Genomic DNA, 27445 nt, shown 5'->3' on the forward strand with positions numbered 1-27445 from the left:
ACGATGTACGTTTAGCTGGTGTTCGAGGGGATTGGAGAACGACAGCCCAGGACCAACCGTACTGGAGGACCATAATTCGTTCAAGTTCGATAACGGACCGTCGCCAATAAAGTAAGTAACTAAGTAAAGCACGAGCGCAGTTAGCCTACGTTTACAGAGTACACGGTTTCAGTCAGAATCTTGTTACATCGATAAAAGACTTGAAGGTGATAATAAACTGCAAACTTTTTTCCATCGACTACATCAGTATAACACCTTCGAAGGCTTTTGCCATGCTTGGATTCATCCGCCATAACACATGTGAATTCCGTGACGTGTACGCTTTGAAGACGCTCTATTGCTCACTCGTACGAAATGTTCTCGAATATGCTGTTCAGACTTGGCATGCTCTTTTCGCATCGAATTTGCTCTTTTGATTACTAAACCTAAGCCAAGTAGAATTTGAAAAAGTGCTGTTTAGGGCATTTGTAAAGCTAGTAATCATATACAATATTGCTGAAGAGAGTAAAGTTTTATCATTTGTATTTACGGCGTTATAGGGCTGCAATGCCGCTGGTATCAAAAAGAGCGCTCTTTTTGCTACCAACGGGATCCCAGCTTTATAACACCATCAATACAATATCGTAGATAATAACTGGTTCTATAAATGCCCAACCACTACCTTTTCAAATTCTGCGCAGCTGAGGTGCAGCAATCAAAATCAAAACAGCAAAATCAAAGCGAAAAGAGCGTGCCAAGCCTGATGCTGTTTAAATCTGGGCACCTTACCTTCTACCTTAGATCGCTCGTATTAGAGAAATACATTACGTTGATTGCCTTGGAATGAACCACAAAGTTTACGGTCTTACGAACAGAGACGCCTACTGAAGCTTTTGCAGCAACGACGCATATACCTCCAACGAATGCTTGCTTTTAACGTATACTGAGTAACCGGACTGCCTAGACTTCCTGCGACTAGCAATCGCAGCCCGTCGATCTTATATTTCGATGTACGATGGGACGATGGGAATCTCTCTAAGTAGTACCTGTAACTCGTGATGCATATGCCTTCATTCTAGGAATTCCTCAGCCACTTGAATTTCATCTCGGTCACTAGCCACTGTCCATGGGAAAAAGCTAAACCAAAGCTTTGGGCTTGAACGTCTTTCAAAGACTTGACCCTTCTTTATCGACAGACTTCGCAGCCGGCTATTAGAGTACAGGAAAATTACGGGGGTAGTGCAACGATCCTTCTGACTCTATCTAGCAGTACCGCCCAGCCAAGATTTGAACATACATGATTAGACCAGCAGCGTATCTCGTAGCTAACTAGGCCACCAAAACGTTATTTTCTCTTGATCGTTTACTAATCATGGATTTCGTTACCGAATTATAGATTTGTTGCCCAATCCTCCTAGTCTGTAGTCCTGGACTTGTAGTCTGACATAGATTGTCTCCACCATTCCAAGATTTCTAGTAATTCAACGTGCCTCGCGATAGTCCCCAAAACATGCACATAGTACAACACATATTCCATAGTAGGTTCGATCAACCACATCTGTTTATCCAGAAATCGAACTCGTGTATCATCTATCAAAGTTATTCCCGTTCGATTGTATCGTATGCTGTCCTGAAATCTCCCAAGATTTCTGAAGAAGTGCGAAAATCTGACCCATTGTAGCGCGGGTCCCAGTAAAGCCTTCCTGGTACTGGTCTTGAATTCCCCTACTATTGGGGATAGAGGACGTAACAAAGTCTGAAAGAGCACATTGTAGGCAGTGTTGAACAGCTTAATCACCCTTTTTGTATTTTGTAGATAGGACAAACCACTCTTTCCATTTACGCCTCCTGCACTTCTCCTCATCCAAAACGCTGGAAATTATTAAATAGAGTGCCGTTACTAGTCGTTCCTTACCATGTTTGAAGTGTTCTGCGGAGAATCGATCCTTTCCGGTGATCCTATAAGTCTTCAACTGTCGTATTTCTCACTGGATTTCCTCGAGATCGGAAGCCGGAATGCAACTATCGCTATTTCCAGTCTCGAGGTTGTAATACCTAGCACTTTGGAAAAAGGCATTGTCTCATCTACCATTAGCTCGTAGTTCGCAGATTATGAGTTTTTAGCTGCCTGATATTCAATCGAGTGGTTTAGAGTTGATAGTTTTAGTCGCACGAGCGACGGTCAATTTGGTTCGTTGTGCGTTGGTCATGTGATCTCCAGATGGCTGTGAGGATATTTTTGCGGGAAAAAAGGTACTACCGACCACCAAGGCTCTGGAAACCGCGAACTTTACACATCGTTGACCGTTACGGTTCGTGTCAGTGAGCAGACTATGGACTTCTATCAATGATCAAGACAAAGCTTCCCTGACGATCTTGTCATTCATATCCCCAACGACAATCTTGAGCTCTTGTGGCGAACAGCTGTCGTACATTGCATGAAGAAATGCATGTTGATGATGTTGCAATTGAAGAAACAACCTTTTATATTTTAACAAATACGTCTACTGCCTAACACTACAAGATCCATTCTCAGCGCAATGGAGGCTTTATCATTCTGATAAAATTGGGACTAGCTGCCATGAATCTTCCACGTCTTCTCGATTTTTGCAACAGATCTCTTGCAGTGCCACAATTCCCAACTTTCGCAGTTCTAACTGTGCAAACAGCACCCTGTCGCCATCCAAGAAATTCAGTGATTGGCAGTTCCAGGTACCAAGATTGTTCCGAGTCGAATTCTCTAGGTTGTTTGTAGTCGTTATATTTTGGTAGGTTATTGCCTTACTAAGGCCACACTGTTCAAGGGCCCCAACAAGGAAAAAAAGGCCACACTGCCGAGTCTCGTGGTGGGACTACCATTTGGTTTTAGTGTTCGAGAAAACATGTGCTCAATAGGTTGGGGAAGTAGAGATTGAAGTGAAAACACCATAATAGGGTTACAACTTTTCTGCCTTGGAACAACGCTTAAGACCATCTTGCGGAATGCAAAAAAATTATTAATAGCTAAAGAGATTTGCAATATTATCTTTGCATTAACCCCGAAAGCGGATCTAACAAGGTATCGATGAGCACGAAGCTTGGAGAAAAACGCCAATAGAGAAAATAAAACCGCTAGAAATTAGAATAGCTTTTTGCACATCCCCACATGCTATGCCTATAGGCCTCTACTAGTTCGTCCGCGAACGTCAGCTGGCCTGAAAGATCGAACGTCTAAAAACAAGGAATCATTTTTGTGTTTGGTTAGCTTTATTTCTTCCGTTCAAATGTAGGTAAGCCTTCAAACGAATCATCTTGTGAATTTATAATCTAACAATATAAGACTTTTAGAATGGACAGGACGATTTTCATCATTATTCTGCAATCCAAGAGAAATTGCAGAGGGTGTTGAATAGAATGCATACAAAAATTTTAATATAGCTATTTCTGAAACGATGATGTTCTGTGGAACCGTAAATCGATATGGACCATTCCATTTGAAATGATTTGCTTGTTAGACCAGTACTGTCGTATACTTCGCAATTTATATTAAGTTAATATAATATCCGTCAAGCAAGATTCAAGAACAAACTACAAATTCACATTCAACTACTACTTAATAATATACCATAAGGATCAACTTACAAAATTTCGAACATATTAAAACATACACAAAATCAAATATATGGAATGTGCATAATTTTTCATAAGGTTAGAGTAAGGTACCAATTTTTGGCATATAAAAAGCATTGATTTTACACGTTCCTTAAGAGATTTGAATTTTTTCTCTGCATACTGTACAGCCAATTGGTAATTTTTGGAAGGAGTTCAGGATACTTTTGAACTTTTGCGTATTTTCCAAATTCGAAATTCCCAGATTCAATATGAAGAATTGTCGAAACAGAAATTTATTCCTATCAGGAACATGAATAATCAGAATATTCGCGTGCAGTAACGATCAATGAGAGAAAGTATCAGCGTGCAAATAATTCCGCTAACAATAGATCAATTGTGTTTTCACACTTACCTGAATACGAAACTAGATGTACAGTGCAATAACAAAAGAAACCAAATACCTATTAGTATAGAAGCTTCTAACCGAATGGTTTTTACAATAATAAAGTTAACTTTTAAAACCCCTCTGAACTTACCGTGGCTTGATGAGATTCCGGCGTACTGAAGCGTCCAACCGGAAACAGTCCGTATTCTCTCTCCGACGTAGATGAATTTTTGAACGCTTTTCTGGCCAAAATAGTATAATTTCCTGTGGCATCACCGTTTTCATCTATATGTATCAAATATCTGCAAAGAAGAGGAACAAATCAATACTCATCCGCTGCATCGCAACATCGGACCGGACATCGCTTACCCCATCGCACTCATGTATGCTCGACCTTTGATTGCTTCGATAATTGCGGTGCCGTTTTTAGGGTTTCCCCCGTCCAGCAAGACCCGCAGTAAAGCATTAGCATACAAATGGACTGCATCGTAAAGATAGGCTGCCTCCGCGCGAATCTGTCGATGGAAGCAAACAGAGGACAAAGGTGAAAAAGTGATTCACTTTATATATTGCCGCCGAAGGGGATGCGTGCGTGGTCACAGCTTTCTTCAAGCCACACGCAGTAAATCATCGACACACAGGATCATCGCAACCATGTCCTATGCCATCAAACGTATTTAGTGGAAATTATGAATTGTTGGGTTCCAACTTTGGCTTTGTCATGAAGGTTGACTCGGAAGATATACACTAATGATGTCTTTTAAGTCGTTCGAATCCTTTTTAATCGTCAAAAGAGTTGAGACCAGGCCCAAACACACAATGTATGTGCATTAAAATTAAAAATTACATAATTAAAATATAGAGCCCAACATTCTCCCTTGAGGAACCCCTAAAGTTTTCTAGATTAAAATGATTATGAACCATAAGAACCAGATACACAAACATGCATCGCGACATTATTTCGAAACTAACCTGTTGAGCAATATAGATTCGCTCAAATAGCATGTTATCAAACTTTCAATATAGATTGATGTCCGTGAAAAACAAGTAAAAGCAATATAAATCGCTCAATTTTCCAACAAAATGGTTACATGGAAGCAAAATTCCACACAATTCTAGCAGCAAATCCATAAATCTTTTGCATTGAATTGAGCGCGCTCGTTCCGGAAGAAACTCGATGCTGCAATATTCCAGCACAAGCAGTCCATTTCTCACTTTCGCATTAATTTTCCCACACCTACGCCATCATGAATTCCCACCATATACATTACTTAAGGAGATTGAAAAGTTGTTGATTACAGATTGACTGCCCCACCCGGCCAAACCATGATGGTTGCAATAGAAAACGCATCGATGATGGCAGAGTCTAACAGCAACATCACAGAGTCCGTTCTCTTGCTCTATCTTCTCCATTCGTAAAATGCAGAACGTTCCGCTGCAAGCAGAGATGCCAACATTTTTTCTCAGAACTCAGTATGCAAAGGAGATAAAAATCAGGATATTTCAGGATTTTTTTAGGAAAGCCATATGTCCAAATTTTCATACTAAAAATTCTCTCACATTGCTGCTTATGCATTGACTATCTACCACAGTCGCAATTACACGAAATTTGGAATGAAAATGGACATCCTTGACCTTTCGTTACTCGCGGCAACATCGATTCATAGGCAAGGTAAAACAGAACGAAATTCACTTGAATACTAACACCACATGGCGAAAAACTTATGAAACCTTGTCTACCGATCAAAAGCTATTGGTCTGCAGATGAACCTGGCTGAATAGTGATTTTCTGTATTTCCACAGTTCCGAGATATACCGAGTTTAAGTTAACGTTCCACAGGTGTTGTACAAAATTTCAACATCGCGAGTAATCGTGGGGTAAGACGGCATTGACGTGTCTAGTTTCATCTTCGCAGGGTTCAATTTCAGCAGAGTAAGCGCTAAACGAAAGTGACCACAAAGTAATGAGCTATAGAAAAATAGAGATAGCCTCTTCTAGCGCATAACGCTGGAGAGTAGAAAAATGAGGGTTATGTTTCTACAGGTTTTTAGTTCAAATATATAAAAATCAGGAGAAATCAGGATTTTTTTTCCAAAATCAGGATAAAAGAGCGACTTGTCAGGATATCAGGAAATAGACCAAAAAATCTGGATAATCCTGAAAAATCAGGAACATTGGCATCTCTGGCTGCAAGTGCAAGGTACGTAGGACTTCGCTTTGCTATTGGCAGGCAGGCAGTGCAGTGTACCGAACGAGCTTTCAACGGTCTGCAAAGCATCAACCGCAGAGCAATGCAATATACAGTCCACTGAATGGAAACGAACGATACGAGCAAGTGCCGTGCAACTCTTGTGCTTTACCTCATTGTGGTTTGAATGACATATTATGTCTAGCATGCACGGTACGTGCAGGGTTTCTTCCGAAGACGTAGCGTTGATAACCATTAGTCATTCATGAGATTTTCTTCTCTAATTTTAGATTCCCAATCAGAATTGAACTACAATGTCATAAAAATGAATTCAGTCAATTATGTTAAAAAAAATCTTCAATTAAATATTGAAGCCCTCAACATGGAGTTTCCAAATTAGCAACTATTATGTCAATATTGACACCTCGAATTCCACAAGAAATGACCACAAGACTGCAATAAAATGCAGTCGACACCGTGTCAATGGATGTGACCATTCACAGAAACGGCAAGCAATCTGTTCAATCTTCTGGACAATTCTCGACTTGATGTGCCAAGTCTGTGAACAAGACGATAAACATGAGCGTAAATTATTTTACTACGCTACCTGTCTAGGATCCGGTGGCGGGCGGTCGCTTCTTGCCATCATGTTGCGATTTCGAACCGAGTGACCAACTGTCGAGTAACGAATCGGCTAATATTCGCGCTTAGCGCGCTTAACTCACCTGGCTAGGTGTGCTTGTTAGCAATCTGGTAACTTTATTCGAGCTGAAGACAGCTCTGCCTCTGCGTACCGTCAAGATAACATTCTGCTTGTGTTCAATATACCTACTAATAAATGATTTGTAGCTGATAAATATTTACCTGTTTAACGCCTCCGAAATAAACCAACGGATTGCGAAAGTGGAACGGTGGACGCTCCAGGTATTGGTTTATCTGTCGATGAGAAACATACATAAATAAATTAGTTTGCAATGCTACATTGAATCATGCATCACGCGTGAATTATAGAGGGTCATTCACGTCAAAAAAGTTGTCGCATTTTCCTTAGAATTCTTATGAATTAATGCTTTGTCATCATAAACTTTTAATAAAATTCCAGGTGGCCAGTATTGCTAAAAGTACAATGTAATAGTCTAAAACAGATCAATCTTTTGGACCATCCATCTTCGATTGGTGATAAGTTCTGCGGTCTCTAGACCAACTTTTGGAAAGGGCTCAATTTTTTTCTCTTTTTTTATTAAAAAATATGACCCGAAAATTGAAGGACATTCAAAAAAATGATCTATGGTGACTTTTAGAACATACCCTGAATTTTCATGAAAAAATACTGAAAAATAAAAATTAATTGAGTAATTTGCGTTGAGCCGCGGCCACTACAGACACGGGGTCTTCAAGTATTAGAACTTTTGTACTTGAATGATTGAAAATGCTTAAAAAATGAAAATTACACTTTTAATACCTCGAAACAGTGGACTCCTCGTTCGCTATGGGGCCCGACAGTTTAAAATAAACTTGAATTTTTTGCAAACCTTAAGATTTGCATCATATGACATTTCCTAAATTTTTCAGAGAATCGGCACATTGGGCGCAGAGTGTGCGCGAATGACAGCCCTGCATGCAAGGCTTTGAGAGAGCAAAACTTAAAAACCTAATAAATTTGTGTAAAGAAATCCGTAGAATCGAATTGGGTTTATCCCATTTTGTTTAGAGCACATTAATTTTATTGGTAGAGTTCCCGTTACCAAATCGACGTACAGTTTTTCGCATTTGTATCTTCATGATAGATTCTTGGTTTTTGAAGTAATTTTTTGTTGTTCCAAAAAAATGCATTAAGGGGGTGATCAAATAATAATCAATTGAACTTTTTTATTTGAAGACAAAAATAAATAATTCTAAGAAAAACTAGTACAAAATCGTTTTTAAGGAGTTTTTGTCGATGAAAGTAAACTTCTATCTCTTAAGGGAAATAAGTTGTAGTGCTACAAAATAATGTATCCCCTTAATACCAGTTGTTCTATTGTTTTTTGGTTATTTTCATTTCTACTCAATTTTGATGTTCCACAAAGTTTAACATGCTCTGAAAATACACCTATGTAGCTCTACCCTTTTGGGTTTTAGAGCTATTGCAGTTTTCGTCTAATACTCAAACAACTATTAAAGGGCTTATTTTTAAAAGACGCAGGAATGCGCAGTCAATCTCTGCTACTTTAGGTACTGCAATGTACTATGTTTCATTTCATATGTATGTCACGTTATCCACCGTGTTATTTCCCGTTTGCTTTCTTCGACAAAAACTTCTTAAAAACAATTTTGAACTACTATTTCATAGGCATTATTGATTTTTGGCTTCAAATAAAAAAGTTAAACTGAACCAGCCGCTAATGCAATTTTTTTGGTATAATAAAAGTACTTCAAAAACCAAGAATCTTTCTTGAAGACACAAATGCGAAAAACTTAGTAGTTTCCGTATCTTAATTACGTCCGACGTCCGTTTTTTTGTTTGCTCGTTTTTGCCCATTGAGTAATGGTTAATATGTATGTCAAAAAATAAACATAAATTACAGAAACTAATATGAGTTAGAAAATTTTATTTATTAATCAAAATAATTATTTCAGAGCAACAATCTTTTGATTTTGCGATGATATTATACACTGAAAATAGAATTACCCTTTTTTCAGTATGGATATGAAAAAGCTTTTATTAGAAAAACTTTTTTTTCCTAAATATGTGCATGTGTAGGCCATATAATTACCTGTCTTCAAAAAACAAATCATCAATTTCTGAGAAAGTCTTTTTGGCAAATCGATTTTTAGTTTTTAAAATCCTTAATGATAAACATCTCTTTTATTAGCATGAACAGTGTTCAACAATGTCACCTTTTAGTGCAAATCATCACTCAACGTTGAAGTAATGATGTCTTATGTTTAAGCGGCTTTAATTCGCATCAAAACTGGTTTCCATAAGCGGCAGTAGAGTAGGTTTCAATACATCGTGGAGATCGCTTTTGAAGTTTTCACCATATATTGGGTAGAAGGCTAGCAATCTTTAATGGAAACAAATTTCTTACAATGTAACGCATGTAACTGTATGCACTAACATTTCTAGACTTAAACAGAAGCTGGAGCACTGACCTTTCAAAAGCATGTTTTGGCTTATGAAAGCAAATAATCTAAAAATAGTAGCTTTATTTTTAATCAAGAAATTGTGAGACACGTAGGTACCTCGATATAAATTTGATATATGAACTTTGAAGTTTTATTAGAAATTACTAATTACTAATTTCAAATTAGGCATCCGATTTAATTAGAAATTTAACTGAACTTTAACCTCAAATAGATCTTGAAATTAGACAAGAAATACAGTGGTTTATCGATTATACAGTGACGGACAAAACAATAAGACAACAGCCTAATCAAATCTTCAATCAAAGTTTACTAACCGTCAATTTGAATACTGTGTCCGCGATATATAGTCACTGAAACAAGAATCATGGTAATTGTTACCATATTAAAGGGTAAAATTAAGAGGACACACCAGTGAATTTTTGCAGAAAAGATTTCTGTTTAGCTTAAGCAGCGTTCTGGTCAAAATTACTATGCGTTACCTTCGGCATTACCCGGATACATAACGAAAATAACAGAATCGTAGTCAAAATTACTAGACATGACCATGAAAGGTGGTAAAATTATCTGAGAACATATTACTTGTACAAGAATCATGGTAAATTTCAATAGCTTTCCCATGGTACTTACAAAAAGCATGCGTTTTCTGCAAAATTGTGCGAGATACCATGGTTTTTGTTTCAGAGGTGGTGACGTGGCAGTTAAATATCCGTATATTTCGGCAAAATAGCATTTAAGTAGCAATTAAGGCGACTTAAATGCTTATTGGCTTGCATGTAAATAGCATTGGTATTGCTTATTGGTAGTCTCCTATTAATATCCTATTAATTAATAATACCTTAAAAGAACATTAGGTAGGAAATTATATGAACTGAACGATTTGCTCTGTGATCTTGAGAGATTGCATTTGGTAGTGCTCCGGCAGAGAAGAAAGATAAAACAAAACTGACGCTCATTTGAAGGCAGAGCCAAATAACAAAGCACTGCAGAAACAAAAAATCTTGTGGCGTGTCAGAGAAGATAACGTCCAACAGAGAAAGTAGATCGATTCGGCTTCTGCGCTTTGCCAGTAAAACACTGAGAATTGAGATTATTTTCAGAGCATGGGATAAGCTCGTTCTCAATAGCCGCCTCTGAGTTGTTAACTCATTGATAAGTTCAGCTCATCGCTTTTCTACGATACTACCTTGAACGGATCAATATTGGACAACCGTCATCATTATCCTTAGCTGTGGTTTTTCAGGGATGTCCAATTGCTAGACGAGGTTTAGGGTTACAGAAAGCATCGAAAACTAATGTTTTTGATCTACCAAGAACGGCTGCGAGCCTTGTTTGACCATTTGACGGATAATTGCCCGCCCATTCCGGCCCATTATGTTTGAAATTATACTTGAGATTTACGATCAAGTAGGGCGATTTATGTATTTTGGACAGGCGTTACTTGTACGCTAGTTTGGACATTTCCATTTGATCACAGACAAACAGACATAACTCTTGGAACAAAAATCAACAAAAATTATCGTACCTCACATTTAGCCTGAACACTAGCACCATCTATGATCGACATTCCCAAATAACAAATAGCAACAGGAGTATCCCTCGAAGGGGAATTCCCCTTCTTTCGTCAAAAAGCGCCACTTTGACCAAAACGGACTTCCCAACTAAGCCCTAATTTGAAATGACGGTTTAATCGGTACGAAGAATGGAAAACGAGTGTTATGTCTGTTTGTCTGGGATTTGATTTTGCTGTAAATCACCCTACTCGTTTTTGGCCGCTCACATTACTAAATGTATTAAAATTCGAAAAAGGACTTACTTTAGGAATAATATGATTATAATCACAAAATCAGGTAAAAATCAAGACTGGTCTTATTCCTTTGTCGCATGATTTTTGAACCATGTGCGGCTTTTGATGCGTCGAGATCGAGATGCTTGTTACTGGCGGTTCAAAGTGTGCGTAACTTTTTGTCATTATAGTACGTGTGCTCACCATGCCACCCCCTTGCTGATAATGCTTGTTACAGCTGATTACCGACAAGAAGATTTAGAATAGAATTTTGCATGCCAATTTACGCAGTCAAAAAGCTAATATACAGCAACGTGCTGTATAAAACGGCAGATATGCTAATAAGCGATTGATTTACAGCTTGTGGTAATGCTTATTGGTTATCTGGGTATTAATACTTTGTGTGAAGAAAGCTCTGCTTGGTGTTCTGCTCTTTCTGAGTAAGATGGGTGGTTGTGAGAAAGAAAAATACCTATTCATACATCATTCGGAGGTAGAGTAAACGGTTGAACAGAAAACAACAACACTTGGTCGCTGTGAGAAACGGATACATCCTTGTCTTTATGATTAAGATGAGCAAAAACAAGTCTGGTTGAAAAGCAACTCGTAGAAATTCAAGAAAAGTAACTATGCTCACGCGGAAGCAGCTCCAAGCTCGACTACAACTCGCTAAGAAACATCTAGACTGGATTGGACCCGAAAAGGGTTGGAAAACGCGAAATATTCTACGGTCTGATGAAACAAAAGTGAACCTGGTTGGATCCAATGGAAAACGCTGGGTTCGCCGTCCTATAGACTCTACTTTCAAACCTCTGTACACAATAAAAACATTTAAATATGAAGGACATATCAGGGTCTGGGATAGTTTCTCCTGGTCCGGGGTTGGTCCAAGTTTCTGGATAAAATCAATAATGAAGCTACCATATGAGGAATGGGAAATGCCGTTGAAATGGCATTTCATGCTTGATAATGACCCTAAACATACTGCTCGACCGATCAAGAAATGGTTTGAAGATATCAAAATTAATCTTATGGAATGGCGAGCACAGTTGCCTTATCTGAATCTAATAGGGAACCTATGGCAGATCATTAAATAGTCAGTTCAACCTGTGAAATCAATGACAAAGAGGAGCTGTGGGTCAAAATCCAGGAAACATGGAACGCTATCCCTATCAACACATGTCGAAACCATGTTGAGTTAATGCCGCGCAGAGTACCTGAAGTTATTCGGAACAACGGTTATAAATACCACCAAATATTTATGACTGCGGTCAAGCGAAACAGTTTGCCAAAGAAAATTTCTCTTTTTTGGTTAAGGTCAAACGTCAAAATTCAAAATGCAAAAGCCAAAAATCAAAAGTCAAAGGTGGAAATTCAAAAGTCCGAAGTATCAAAGTGTCACGAAAAAGTCAATTAGAAATTAAAATGCTGTTGTGAGCATCATACCTCAAAGCTAACTGGAAGATCAATCTTGTCTTGAAAAATATAAAATATGTTATTGCAGTAACAAATTGATCTTATGGATCGTTGCATTCAAGGATTAAAAATACATCGCTTTGAGTGTATCTACATTTACGGCTCGAGCAGCACGTCTCTCGTTTTCAGTGGGAGACTATTGAAATTGGAGGAAAACACTGGATATTAGACAACACTGATTAAGCAGTTTCAAAAAAAAAACTAAAAAGAGTTTGTGAATACTTGTGATTTGCACGATATTCGTATTAAGCGACTAACAACTTCATGTTTTAATCTAATACAAGACAGGAATAGTTCCAATATTAAATTTATACACTAAGTTGAACCTTCTAAACAATTTAACTTTCTGAAAAGTCTAGTGAGTTGTAATATTATGAGCTTATTAAAAACTGACCAATATTTTTTAACAATTCAAACAGTAATTCTGGCATTCACAGATTTCCAGCAAACGCCAAATATGTTGAAAAATAGAACTTAACAGCTTATTAGAATTGATCTCCGTTCCATTTTTTGTTTTGTTATCCAGTGTAACATTAATATTAACGCAACTAAATGCTATATGTCCAAATTCTCATATTTTAATATTATACTCTAAGACTAAGGTTGCACCTTTCCCACAATTTCACGTTATAAGAAAACTGGAAGTTCATGACTGCCACAACAATGACTGATTTATTTATATTATCATGCAACAGAGATGTCACCATCTATAAGCACGTGTTTATTGCTAAATCAAATTGGTTAGAGACTTTGTTTTAAAGATAATTAGGGATAAATTAATTTCCATCACAATTTTTCTTCAGCCCTACGGATGGTTGTACCAGACTGCACGTATCTCACCTTAAGAGCAAATTCCTCAAACTTGATAGGAGCTGATGGGACTACGCTGAGATAGTGCTGCAGCGCTTGCACGGCATTCTGGTCCGGTTTGGTCTGCAGCAGCCCGTGCAGATATTTCTGTGGTAGCGTAGCATCGTACTGTTCGAGATCGACTCCGACCACAAAGTAGTCCCCACCGGCTAGTAGGTCCTTCAGCCATAAGCTCACCAGCAGTCCGATGTGCTCATCGTGGTTACCGAGAACTAGATAGACTGCGAAAGACAGAGAAATACCGACGAAAACGGAGCAAAATTAACGACACTGGCTCTGTTGTCAATGAAATGATTAATGATGATAATGGCTTCAGCACGCGTACGAAGCAATCGGAGGAAAAAATGAGCTTCACTGTCCAGTGCCGCACTGAACAGCTCAAGAGCTTTTCGCTAAGGATCTAAATTTTAACTAAAATTTCTAGCTGATTAAGTAAATAGTTGTTTTTATTCTAAAATAATTCATTTAACGATTTGGACAATACCCAAGTCATTAAATTAATTTAAGATGTACTAACTAAAGACGTCTCTGGAAAACCTCTGACCAGCATCAGTACGTTGCCGTGGCAGGTTTCAACATAAATAATCTGTGAAACGTGCCCAAGTGAGTAGTTCTCTGTTCAAGTGGTGCTAATCCTTCATGGTAAATCAAGATAAAAAGAGTCCGGTAGGACTTTCATCACAACTTCCACATTCATATTCTTTCACAAAAAAAAACTAATTAATAGTTTTCTATTGACAGTACGGACCAATTTGCTGGCAATTGTCTGCGAAAGGTGTCAAATCAATGCTTACTTCTTGTATCGCTAAACGTTTCCTCTACCAGGCGATCAAAGGGATTCGGTGAATAACCGTGATGATAGATTGAGCTCCACGTTCGCACTGACCTAATCCGTATGCCGTTGTGGCGAAGGGTGGATTTCAGTGTTTCTGCGACCGCATCGTACTCCAAATCGTCCGAAGCACGATAAAAAAATGTAACCTGCAATGAACGTGTAATTATAGTTGACAAATGACCTACAATGAGTGAGCATACCTGAGTCCAATTGTACGCCAACAGTAGGGACACAACCGACTTGGAAATTTGAAGGTCAGGCGGTCTCGTTCTGGCGAAGGTAGGAAAATACTTTTTGTTCGATGTTTCATTGTGAGTGCAAAACTGCAAGTAATATATTCCCGTTTTTACCGAAAATGTTAGATCGAGTTTTTCCAGAGATAATCAATAACCGACAAATGGTTCAAATCAAAATGGAAAATCTAATCATACTTACTTACATAAGAAATCATTGGTAAGTTGAAAGCAGCTGCCATTCTGCCCTCGTGAACACAGGTTTCCTGCGGCCCTATGTAGCCTATCACATCTTTCGTCCAGAGATCTGCGGTCTCCCTAATACTAGTTACCTCCTCGCCGTACGTTTCCGCAACCTCGAACCGCAACGTATGGCCATGCCGGTTAAAGAACAGCTCGTTCACTTCCTCCATTGCCAGCGTGATTGCGCCTGATATTTGCAACCCTGTTGAGATGCCATTAAAAGCAAACGACAGAAAAAGGAAAACGTTATCAACAACAAATCTAGAGAACCGGCCGGCTTCGAACGGCTGCTCGAGAGCGCTGCGGAAAATCGAACAGAATCAATGAATGGCTAAAGAATACGCTGCGGCATAACGTGCCTTGATTAGGTGGCGACGGAGGTACAGTGGCGCGGTGCTTGCTGGAAGCTTCTCCTAATTGAATTAAATGGAAGCTTTAACGAAACGGAACGCATTTTTTTCGGCGAACATTGCACCGATAGTGAAACCTCGGGAATATATATTCGATCAAAATACACGTACTTAACAAGATAACACAACGAGAGATATGGTTTGCTGCATTTAGCCGTTATCTTTTTGCACCATCAAAATAAACAGTGTTATCGAGTGTTTTGATTCGTTCGTTGGAAAAAAAAACTGGGACAGTCTTTAGAGGGGTCGCAGACAATCTGAACCAAACATTTAAGTAGGGTTGCTGACGTCTCCGGTACAATAATCTATTGTTGCATATTTCATATTTCATTATTAAATGAAACTATTAACGTTTATTTTTTCAAACGGTTTGAAATTCAATTAGTCATAGCTCATATTATATTAAAAGAATATATTAATAAAATGCCGAACAGATACCCTGGCTGAAGGTGTCATCTACTCTATGTGTACATATGCAGAGATATGCTTTGCGACATGGCATTGTAAGCTCCACCAAAAATAATTTTATCAAATTACGAAAAAATCAACCTTGATCTACTTAATTGATTAGTGTATGCCTTCCTGATTCAAACAAATTCCACTGTCGTCAATTTGCAGCTGTTTTGTTCCGAGCGAAGCCCTTGTGCGTTATTCGTATTTCGAATCTAATTCGTTGTTTGGTACCTAAAGAAGACTTATTGCATGACTTATATCGTATTTATGTAACCAAATTCTTTTGTCTTCAATCTAGTATCTAGTTGCCTTCAACCTAGCTAAAACCTTCGATGTTCCTCAAGGCAGCAAATCGGGCCCAATGGTTTTCGGCAATATTTTTATTTCTTAGATAAATAGACTTCAGATCAGAACTAACAACCCTTATTTGTAATTGTGAGATTCTCACTCTATAGAAATCAATTCGAACAAAGCACAAGAGCAAACGATGCTAAATACCGGTACCAAAAATCCAGTATTTTTTCGCATTTGTCTTTATTTGCACTGCGATCTAAAGCATGTTCAGAGGATTGCATAACACTATTAAGTATTGTATTAAATTTGTCTACCATTTACGATTAAAGATGAAAGCACTAAAAGCAATAATTTAGGATAATCAAAACTCAGAACTGTCCTCTTCAGCCCCGAATTCGATTGACAGAGGTTCATGACCAGATTGCATATAACGATTGCATAAAAAGACATACGGTTGAAACTACAAAATCGATTAAAAAGCATCCAATAAGAGGCGAACCAGTCGCAGGCTCAAAACCTCTCAAATATAGAATAACAAAAGCATCCAACTGCCTGCGATAGCTGTGGAGCAGAAAAGTTACCAGATGCACTAGCCTGAGTGTAAAACAAAACCAACAAACAAAGTGTCAAATGTAGAAAGAAAACTCCCAACTCATTCTTAATAAAGCATAGCAAAACCTTGGTGCTACACTCCGCATTCGGAACTTGACCTACTTTTTATTCGACAGATTTCCACAGCCAGCTGTTAGTATACAGGATAATTTCCGACTTAATCGATTTAGCTCTATTAGTTTAGTTTGACATATGTAGCATAATTTGATGAAATGGGTGAAAATCGAACTATGACTCGGTTGACTAACATCATGTACCCTTTTATCGATTTTGCTAGAGAAAATGTTTACATCCACCACACCACTGAGGATCGATCTGCATTGATCCATTTTACCAGTTCTATTTTTATTTCCACTGACCCAAAATTTTAACTAACTCTGATCTAATAATAGATCACCGATGAAGATGCCCTAGGTGGCATATTTTAGACATTGAAACCCGAACTTTCACAACAGTTGGACCCATTAACATATGTGGTATTGTGCTTTAATGGTTTTAATAATTTGAGGTACTAAAACCATAAAACAGATGGTATTTTGGTTTATTACAATTTTTGACATGTGAAGATTTTAATTTCACCTAGTATAGCGCCCTGAACATAATTTAAAAACCAAAAATTTGAGACAACTCACAGTGAAAGCACATGCCCAAGGTAGGATAAACTGGTGAAAGCACAAGATGTGATACAGAAAACTTTTCCAGACGTTTGAAAACATTAGCAGTGGAAAACAGCAAAGAACATTCGGAAAAACTGTGTTACACTTCGCGGGCATTTATTATCGTAATGTATTACCGTAATTATCGTAAAAAAATGAGCCGAAGGGTCTCAGAATTTCAACATTGCATACGGGCATAAATGAAAACAATATGTATTTAAAAAATTCGAGCTGTGCCATTTTTCCAAAAACTCCAAGGCAGGCTTGGCATACACTTTTCGCTTTGATTTTGCTCTTCTGATTACTGCTCCTCAGTCAAGCAGAATTTGAAAAAGTGGTGTATGGGGCATTTGTAGAGCTAGTAATTATCTATAATATCGCTGAAGAAAGTGAAGTTTTATCTTTAGTATTTACGGCGCTGTAGGGCAGCAACGTCGTTGGTAGCAAAAAGAGCGCTCTTTTTGCTACCAAGAAGGTAGCAGCCTTATAGCGCCATAAATACAAAATGCACAGTAATGCTTACTTCAGCAATATTGTAGATAATAAAAAATTCTACAAACTCCCCATACATCACTTTTTCAAATTTTGCTTGGCTGAGATGCAGTAATCAAAAGAGCAAAATCGAAGCGAAAAGTGTATACCAAGCCTCCTCCAAGGGAAATATTCCGATTTGCTCGGTCATCGCTTATTTTAAAAATTCATAGCTCTTGCATCGTTGAAAATGTAAGCAAATTTTCTCAACAATCTGGGAAAAATATAAGTTGGAATAAATTTTTCGCAAAATTTTCCACGGCGGTGGAAAACTAGCGAAAAGTATGAAAAACAGCAAATCTTTAAAATATTTATATATTATATATTACTACTACTACTACTACTACTACTACTACTACTACTACTACTACTACTACTACTACTACTACTACTACTACTACTACTACTACTACTACTACTACTACTACTACTACTACTACTACTACTACTACTACTACTACTACTACTACTACTACTACTACTACTACTACTACTACTACTACTACTACTACTACTACTACTACTACTACTACTACTACTACTACTACTACTACTACTACTACTACTACTACTACTACTACTACTACTACTACTACTACTACTACTACTACTACTACTACTACTACTACTACTACTACTACTACTACTACTACTACTACTACTACTACTACTACTACTACTACTACTACTACTACTACTACTACTACTACTACTACTACTACTACTACTACTACTACTACTACTACTACTACTACTACTACTACTACTACTACTACTACTACTACTACTACTACTACTACTACTACTACTACTACTACTACTACTACTACTACTACTACTACTACTACTACTACTACTACTACTACTACTACTACTACTACTACTACTACTACTACTACTACTACTACTACTACTACTACTACTACTACTACTACTACTACTACTACTACTACTACTACTACTACTACTACTACTACTACTACTACTACTACTACTACTACTACTACTACTACTACTACTACTACTACTACTACTACTACTACTACTACTACTACTACTACTACTACTACTACTACTACTACTACTACTACTACTACTACTACTACTACTACTACTACTACTACTACTACTACTACTACTACTACTACTACTACTACTACTACTACTACTACTACTACTACTACTACTACTACTACTACTACTACTACTACTACTACTACTACTACTACTACTACTACTACTACTACTACTACTACTACTACTACTACTACTACTACTACTACTACTACTACTACTACTACTACTACTACTACTACTACTACTACTACTACTACTACTACTACTACTACTACTACTACTACTACTACTACTACTACTACTACTACTACTACTACTACTACTACTACTACTACTACTACTACTACTACTACTACTACTACTACTACTACTACTACTACTACTACTACTACTACTACTACTACTACTACTACTACTACTACTACTACTACTACTACTACTACTACTACTACTACTACTACTACTACTACTACTACTACTACTACTACTACTACTACTACTACATTAAATGGTCCATGCAGGTAGTTAACAAAAGGAGGGGCGGTCCCTAAAAAGAGGGGGGGGGGTCTAATAAGTAACAGGAGCTCCCTTACTCTTGCATTTAAACTAGTTGCAGTTGTGCAAGTGACTGAGAGACCAGCAGAGCAGGGATATTTGGATATGGAGGGATATTTGGAAAAAAAAGCTTTGTTTCACTTCCGTTAATGGAAAATTCAGAGAGCAAACAGATGCATAATAGGCTACGTGACAGAAAGAGGAGCTGATTGGGTAGGTGCCGGCATGGGGGGGGCGGTAACGTGAGTATGAATGTTTGTTTCACTGTAACTACGGAATGGATGGACGGTTCTTCATTAAACTTAACATATGTTTTTGATACACAAGAATCAGCGCAGAGAAGTTGACAAAAGGGGAGATGGTCTCTTACAAGGGGGTGTATCAAAAGTGTAAAGGGATGCGTTTCTATTGCATTTGTCAGTTGTACCCAAGTAACCAGTGAGCACTTAAAGAAGCAGAAATCTAGCTTTTTATTAGCCTATGGTGCACACCATATCGTGCAGCATAGTTCAATATGCCAATAAAAAGCTGCTAGAAAGCCGGTTTTGGCGAAATATTCGGCTACATTAGTGCTTGGAGATTTACAAATGTCATAAAACGTAACGCCTGTTGCGTAACGGTAAAACGTCAAACATAAAAAAAAACGAAAAATAATATTGTACATCCTTTCTTTATCTTCCTTCTCTGTTATGCTTATATAGCGTACTTTGTTGACGTTTCAAGATTGCTTTTTTGTTATTTTCTTTTTCGGTTAGAATTGAACCGCCAGCCAATCTATCGATTACGTGACTTGAAGTGGAAGAGTAGGGCAACGCCTTTACCAGTTGATCTGTTAACGGTAGTTGCGAGTCAGCTGCCAATAGCTCTACTTAAATTACCGAAATTCCTAACTCGAATGTTTGATTTGCTTATCAAGGCGGAATGGAGGGAAAGATTTTGTTTTTCACATTTCTTCCATAAGTTGCACTTTGGGAGAATTACCTACCTTTTATTTTCTTTTTATGTGATGGTATACATGTATAGAAATATTTCTTGTATATTATCAGTATGCATATGCCCTACAGATTCGTGTTGATGTTTAGTCAATCGGCGGTGCAGGATTTTGCGTAAGATAAAAAGAGAGGGAAGCATTTTTTCTGTTATCACACGTACGTTCGCAAGGAGATTTCCTGCAAGTGTGAGCAGTGTTCAAAATCTCTTTTGATGCCGGCCTAATCAGCTTTTCATAGTGCTTCAAGTAAATTTTAATTCAGCATTGAGAATGCCATTTTAAAGCTGCTACGCTTTGACAATACTGAATTATATCTGGCAGCATGTAACTTGCAAATATAGAGCAGCTTTCAAGCTTAATTCAGTGCTTAGCGGTTACCTGGGTACGAGTGGCTGGACGTGGAAATGTCTATCTCACAACTTCCAAAGGAAGAACTCAACGGTACGTACGTTCAGAGGTGGACATATCATCTACCAAAGCTGCAGCAACACACACGAACTAGGTACACCCTTAATAGTGATGGGCGAGATGCGAAAACAAGTGATTGGATGGCGGCCAATCAATCCTCGAATCAATCAAGAGCCGGTTCTTCAACATAAGCATCATGAACCTGTACAGCCATCACCTCAGAAGTACCGATGACTACAAGGATGTGTTCTACGCGTAGTTGAATATAAATACGTAGGTGAATACGACCTGAAGAATAATACAGGCGCCGGAAAGGACCGACTCCCAACAGAACTCTACAAAAATGGCCAAGAACCGCTAGCAACGGCACTTCACTGGCTGATTTCGAGGATTTAGGAAAAAGAGGAACTACCGGAGGAGTGGATGAAAGGCGTAGTTTGTCCCATCTACAAAAAGGGCTACCGGCTAGACTGCTGTAACTACCGCGGTATTACGCTGGACAACGCCGCCTACAAGGTGCTCTCCCAGATTTTCTTCTATCCCCAATAGCAAGAGAATTCGTAGGGCAGTATCAGGCGGGCTTTATGGGAGCCCGTGCTACTACGGTTCAAAAATCTTTACTCTCCGACAACTCCTCCAGAAATGTCGACAGTACAACGTGCCCACGCATTATATTTTCGTGGATTTCAGAGCACGATGCACGACTACGGTTTTCCGGACAAACTGACGTGGCTGATCAAAGCTACTCTGGAACGAGTGATGTGCTACGTGCGCGTTTCGAGGACACTCTCAAGTCCTTTCGAATCGCGCAGGGGGTTACGGCAAGGAGATGGACTGTCCTGTATGTTATTCAATATCACTATTGAAGGTGTGATCCGGCGAGCGGCATCGAAATGCGAGGAACGATTTTCAGCAAGAGTAGCCAACTCCTAGCCTTTGCAGACGACCTCGACATCATTACCAGAAACCGTGGGACGGCGGAGGCAATCTACGCCGGACTTAAAACGGAGGCTAGAAGGATAGGGTTACAAATTAATGCGTAGAAAACCAAATATATGGTAGGAAGAGGCTCCCGAGGAAGTAACGTTAGCCTCCAACGGACAGTGACTATTGACGGCGATGAACTGGAAGTGGTTGATGAGTTCGTATATTTGGGATCTCTAGTCACCACTGACAATAATACGAGTAAGGAAATTCAACGACGCATTCAAGCTAGAAATCGAGCCTACTTTTCCCTCCGCAAGACGCTTCGATCCAGGAGCATACGCCGCCGCACAAAGCTGATGATGTACAAAACGCTAATAAGACCGGTAGTCCTCTACGGACTTGAGACAGTAACTTTGCTTACGGAAGACATACGTGCACTTGCCGTCTTTGAACGAAAGGTGTTGCGGACTATTTCTGGCGGAGTACAAACGGAAAGCGGAGAGTGGCGGAGGCGTATGAATCACGAGCTTCAGGCGCTGCTTGGAGAGATTCCCATGGCGAAAGTTGGGAGACTACGGTGGGCCGGCCACGTCGCAAGGATGCCGGACGACTGTGTTGTGAAATCCGTTCTCTTCAAGAACCCCACCGGCACCAGGAATAGAGGGGCTCGACGTGCTAGATGGTTCGACCAGGTTGAAGCTGACTTGCGTGTGTCGAGACGCGCAACGAATTGGCGACGAGTAGCCCAGGACCGAGTACAATGGAGAGGAATTCTTGATACGGCAAGAGCCACCCCGGCTCTCGGCTGAATAAGTAAAGTAAGTAAGGTGAATACGACCGGTGCCCAGGACATCAAGATCAACATCAACATCACCATGACATCAACATGATATCAAGATCGTCATCAGGGATTTCAATGCTCAAGTCGGCCAGGAGGAAGAGCACAAACCGGTGATTGGAGGGTTCAGCGCACACCAGCTGACCAATGAAATAGGTCTAAGACCTTCTAGTACCTTCTTCCACCATTGACTCCTCACAAGTACACGTGGAGGTCACCCTGGACAGAACGTGGACAGAAACACAGATCGACCACGTTTTGATCGAACCAATATCTAGTGATAGTTAAAATGCACCCAAAACTCTCCGTTATGAACAACATTCGGTACCCACGCCAGTTTGTATGCAAAAAGCCTAATTGTTAGAAATTGGGATACGGAACAGCTACCGGCGAAGTGGAAAAATGGAGTTATCCGCCCGATCTACAAAAAGGGCGACAAGTTGGACTGTGAGAACTATCGAGCGATCACAGTTCTCAATGCCGCCTACAAAGTACTGTCCCAAAATTACTCTGACTATCATGAATTGCGAACAGAATCGTGGGAACTTATCAAGCCGTCGAAGGTCGGTTTACAACGGATCAAATGCGACAGATCCTCCGAAAGAGCCGTGAATACAGCTTCTCCAGGAATCTGATCAAACTGATTCAATCGATGGAATGGTACACAGTGCTGTGTTCGGATTTCCTGTGGATTGTCAAGTTCATTCGAATCACACAGAGGGTCTCTCATGTCTGCTGTTTAACATAACGCAACAAGGTGTTTTGAACCGAGCGGATATCAACACGTGGGGTACGATCTTCAACAAATCTAGTAAATTCATCCACTTTGTCGATGACATGGATATTATCGGCAGAACATCTCTGGCGGAGGCTGAACAGTACACCAGATTAAAGCGCGTAGCAGAAAAGATTGGGTTAAAGGTAAATACGTCTAAAACAAAGTACATGCTGACCAGCTGAACCGAGACAGATCGAAGCCGTTTGAGCAGTAGTATAATGATCATCGGCGATGAGTTTGAGGTAGTAGACGAATTGATCTACCTCGGCTCACTGGTAATGGTGGACAATGGACGTGAGATTCGAAGGTGTGTTATGTATCAGCGAAAGTCGTGCTTACTATGGACTTCACAAGCAATTGCGGTCGAGCAGACTACGTCCCCGTACAAAGTGCACCCTGTACAGGACGCTTATTAGACCGATTGTTCTCTACGGGCATGAAACATGGACAATGTTCGAGGAGGACCTGCGAGGGCTCGGGGGTTTCGAAAGACGAGTGCCCAGAGCCTATGGCTGATCTTCGGTGGCTTACAGGAAAATGGAGTATGGAAGCGGAGGATGAACCATGAACTCGCACAGCTCAATGGCGAACCCAGTATCCAAGAGGTGGCTAAAGCTGGACGGATACGATGGGCAGAGTATGTTGCAAGAATGCCGGACAACAACCCTGCAAAGATGGTGTTCACCTCAAATCCGGTAGGAACAACACAACCAAGAGCGCAGCGAGCAAGATGGTTAGACCAGATGGAGCGAGATCTGGCGGAGAGTACTCGGTGTCTAAGGAATTGGAGTGCGGCAGCCTACAACCGAGTTGACTGGAGAAACCTTGTTCAATAGGCTTTGTCTTTAAACGACAAGCCACTTCAGTAGCTAGACGAGAAGAGGAGAATTTTTGAAGGGTGAGGAATAGTGTGACCATTGACAAGTAGGGAGGTTCAACAACGTAAAAAAATTGTATCTCGCTTTATTGAGATTCCCGAAAAAAGACAGATTTACAAGTGGCTTGGGGACAACAGGAGGGAGGAGTTGGCTAAGGGTAGACATATTCAAATGAAAAAAAGAGTTTTGTTTCTTGCATTATGAGAATTTTCGTTACAATAATAAATGTACAAGTGGCTGCGAGACAAAGGGGCCCCGAGCAAGATCGGGCAATTAGCTAGTTTATTAACTGTAAGCGAATGCTCAAACAAATAAATTGAAATACAGCAAATCAAGCCAAATTGCATTTACGACAAGCATCTATAACGTAGTAGATGCATCTTATTGAGTTGCGTAACGTTAGAGGTACATTTAGAAGTTTTGGTCATACATTCCGGTTATCTCCGTTATAATGAATCTAGAATATCACATTATAAAATATTTTTTCGCCAAAATAATAGAAAATTAGGTAGGGTACCTCAGATTCGCTCGGAATTAGACGCAAGGCAACGCACGCGGGCTACAGCAAGTAATTTATATTTACATGATTTTCTGTGACTTGACCCTGCTTTATCGACAGACTTCGTAGCTAGTACAACAATCCTACTAACTCCATCTAGCAGCACCGTCTAGCCGAGATTCTAACAAACGACGACTTGCTTTTCAGACCAGGGGTGACATTGTGATTCTTGTTTCGAGGGATGTTGGTTCGTTTCGCCCACGTTGATCACTCGAAACAAGAATCACAATGTTACCCCAGCATCGTACCTCGAAACTAACTGGGCGGTTAAATAAAAACATCAACTAGAATTAAAACTTTGTGAAGTTTTTCAGGATTACTTTTTAATGAAGACATTTCCAATATGAGACCAAACTTAGTTCACACAAGTTTTGACATTGTTTGTCTAAGTTAAAAATGATTTTATTGTATTTGTACCACTTCTCGTACAACTATCTGTGTTATATGACCTTAGCAGCAGCATCGAGTGCCACCGAACATTGTTATGTAAATCCAGCAGTTCTGATATTTATTGTGTCACATATTTTATTTCGACAACGTGCACTATCATCTCCTTTGTTTAGTCGTTTCATTTGACAAAACACAGCAGACAATAGTGGCCGATGGGAAAGGAGCAGTATAAAAACCTTCCAACTGTTGATAAATGGATCTGGAGCCCTGCTGGGTGCTGCGGCTTTTATGACACTTATTTTCACATCTACTATCGCGAACACACAGGGAACTGTTTATTCATGCTCACACTATGTGCCCTTTGTTTTACATACAGAGAAGAACTATACGGCATTCGTTTACATCTAGCTGATCAAATCGATTCGAACAGAATTCCATCAACGACTAGCAGGGTTTTAAAGTAAATTTATCAGCTGCATAAATTTGTAGAGTCTAACCGAAGCATAATGTGTCTAATACTACTACTGCTACTAAGTGGCCAAACTTAGGTGTGAAGTGTTGACGGGAATGTGATAAATTGCCTGCACGTGCTGCTGGTGCTAATTGCCGAACATATTCCGTGGTTGACTTTAGCGATCTTTCGATTCCTGATATCATCCATGAAACAGCAAGCTGAGAAAGTTTTGGTATTTGCTTAAAACCTGCTTGAAAGCTTCAATGACTATACAATACCAACTTCGAGGTCCAGAAAAAATATGCATTATGCAACAATGTGCATTTTACTTTTTCCCTATTTTGTTGTATCATTTAAAACTGTCGCAAGATAAACAATATTCGTTTCAATGATTGAAATTAAATTAAAATTTACTTTTTTATCAAAATATTTATTCTTCTTTTATTAAATTACTTGCTTCAAGCAATTATGATGCAAGAAAAATACAGAACCAACCAATATCACGGTGCATTATTCATCATTTTAGAAATTACTCCATCTCATAACAATTCGCGTCCATCATCAGCTGCTAGTGACCGAGACAATTAGCGGCAGTAACCCTTCAGTAAAGATAAATAAGACTCCCATCAGGCAACGTAATGGGCCCACTAATGAATTAATCAACTTCATCTGTCTTCTGGCGGTTGGATCTGTCTGCCGGGCTCGGGAGTCTGCGGGTTTCCAGCCAAAGTAAAGCGAATCATAGAATATAGAAACGAAGTTCTCGGTTCACACTCTGCCCGGTCGGTGGTGTTGACAAAGGCACTTTAGGTGATAACGCAGCGACCCAAAAACTACCTCCACAACCGACGCAGCGAAAACAAACGCTTCGGGGCTACTTGTGAATCCCGAAAGCGGAAACGGAAGCTGGGGGCACATTTCTCTTTCCGTTCATGCTCGTTCGCATAACAAAGCCATATTATCGCCGCATGAAATGAGTCTCGGTATTCTGTATCTCATGGTTGAAACAACAACTGAACTAAACTGCACATTAAAGTTGGCGAAAAAATAAAGCGCAGGGCGCTCAACTGTTTAGCACAATCCTTGAGAAAATTAAAAGCAGTCACTATCCAGCTATTTACCAGGTTGAGCTTTTCAACGCATTCAGATTGATTGACAAAAAAATATGCAACAAGTGATTGACTATAGCAAAGTTGTATCTCACACACAATAAATCATACACGCACCTGGTCTTGCATATTCCTGATCCCCGGATCTCCTTAGTGAACCGGTGATATATCCAACGGTGAACACATCACCACCAATCATCACAGTAAAACTGGTCAGAACGATTACAACGATTGCTACCAACATCGATTCACATCCAGCACTGGGATTAGAGCACCTCCTGCACCTATGCCGCTTACAGTGGATACGCCAACTGGTTGCGTTACGGTGTTTAGTGTCCGGTGGAAACTGCTGTTGCTGCTGCTGCTGTAGTTGATAATTCGTTGAAGGATGACTCCACTCTGTTGCCGCTACTGCACTACTTACTTCTTCGGTGGCCTTCAGAGCGGTATTTCCGAACGTCATGCTACTCGACTGTTACGTTTTATCGCACATCCACCCACGACGGTGGCGGTTAACCTTCCAAAGCAACGATACTTGAAAAATTTCACAACGAGCCCATTCACTGCCAGAAATGTGCACTAGATTTAACATTTTAAAACAACGTAGCATTTTTCGCGTATTTCATGCCACCGCAGCACTCTTCTTCCCCTTCACCACTTTTCGCGACTGTTGGGCGCACTGATAGAAACTGCTTCCGTTTAACATTCGATGCCAGCGCAACGGTCGAAGGCGCGACAGCAATGACATGGGACCTTCGTTTGCCGCAATTCGGTCGCACCTGTAGTTACTGCATTTTCCATTAACCACCAAT

General features: G+C 39.6%; 1 protein-coding gene across 1 annotated transcript in view; it reads right to left on the reverse strand.

Annotated features, from left to right (window-relative positions):
- The window catches only part of LOC128734410 (receptor-type guanylate cyclase Gyc76C), a 43974-nt gene extending 17137 nt beyond the window's left edge, over positions 1-26837 (reverse strand). Inside the window, exons 1-8 of the mRNA XM_053828607.1 lie at positions 26751-26837; positions 14677-14915; positions 14438-14560; positions 14197-14383; positions 13373-13623; positions 7009-7080; positions 4325-4470; positions 4107-4257 (exon numbers count right to left, since the gene is read on the reverse strand). Coding sequence (XP_053684582.1) covers positions 4107-4257; positions 4325-4470; positions 7009-7080; positions 13373-13623; positions 14197-14383; positions 14438-14560; positions 14677-14915; positions 26751-26832 — 1251 coding nt within the window. The 5' untranslated portion in view covers positions 26833-26837. The remainder of the gene's footprint in view (positions 1-4106; positions 4258-4324; positions 4471-7008; positions 7081-13372; positions 13624-14196; positions 14384-14437; positions 14561-14676; positions 14916-26750) is intronic.
- Positions 26838-27445: the final 608 nt, after the last annotated feature.

This window comes from Sabethes cyaneus, chromosome 2 (assembly GCF_943734655.1).
Source record: "Sabethes cyaneus chromosome 2, idSabCyanKW18_F2, whole genome shotgun sequence".
Classification (NCBI taxonomy): Eukaryota; Metazoa; Arthropoda; class Insecta; order Diptera; family Culicidae; genus Sabethes; species Sabethes cyaneus.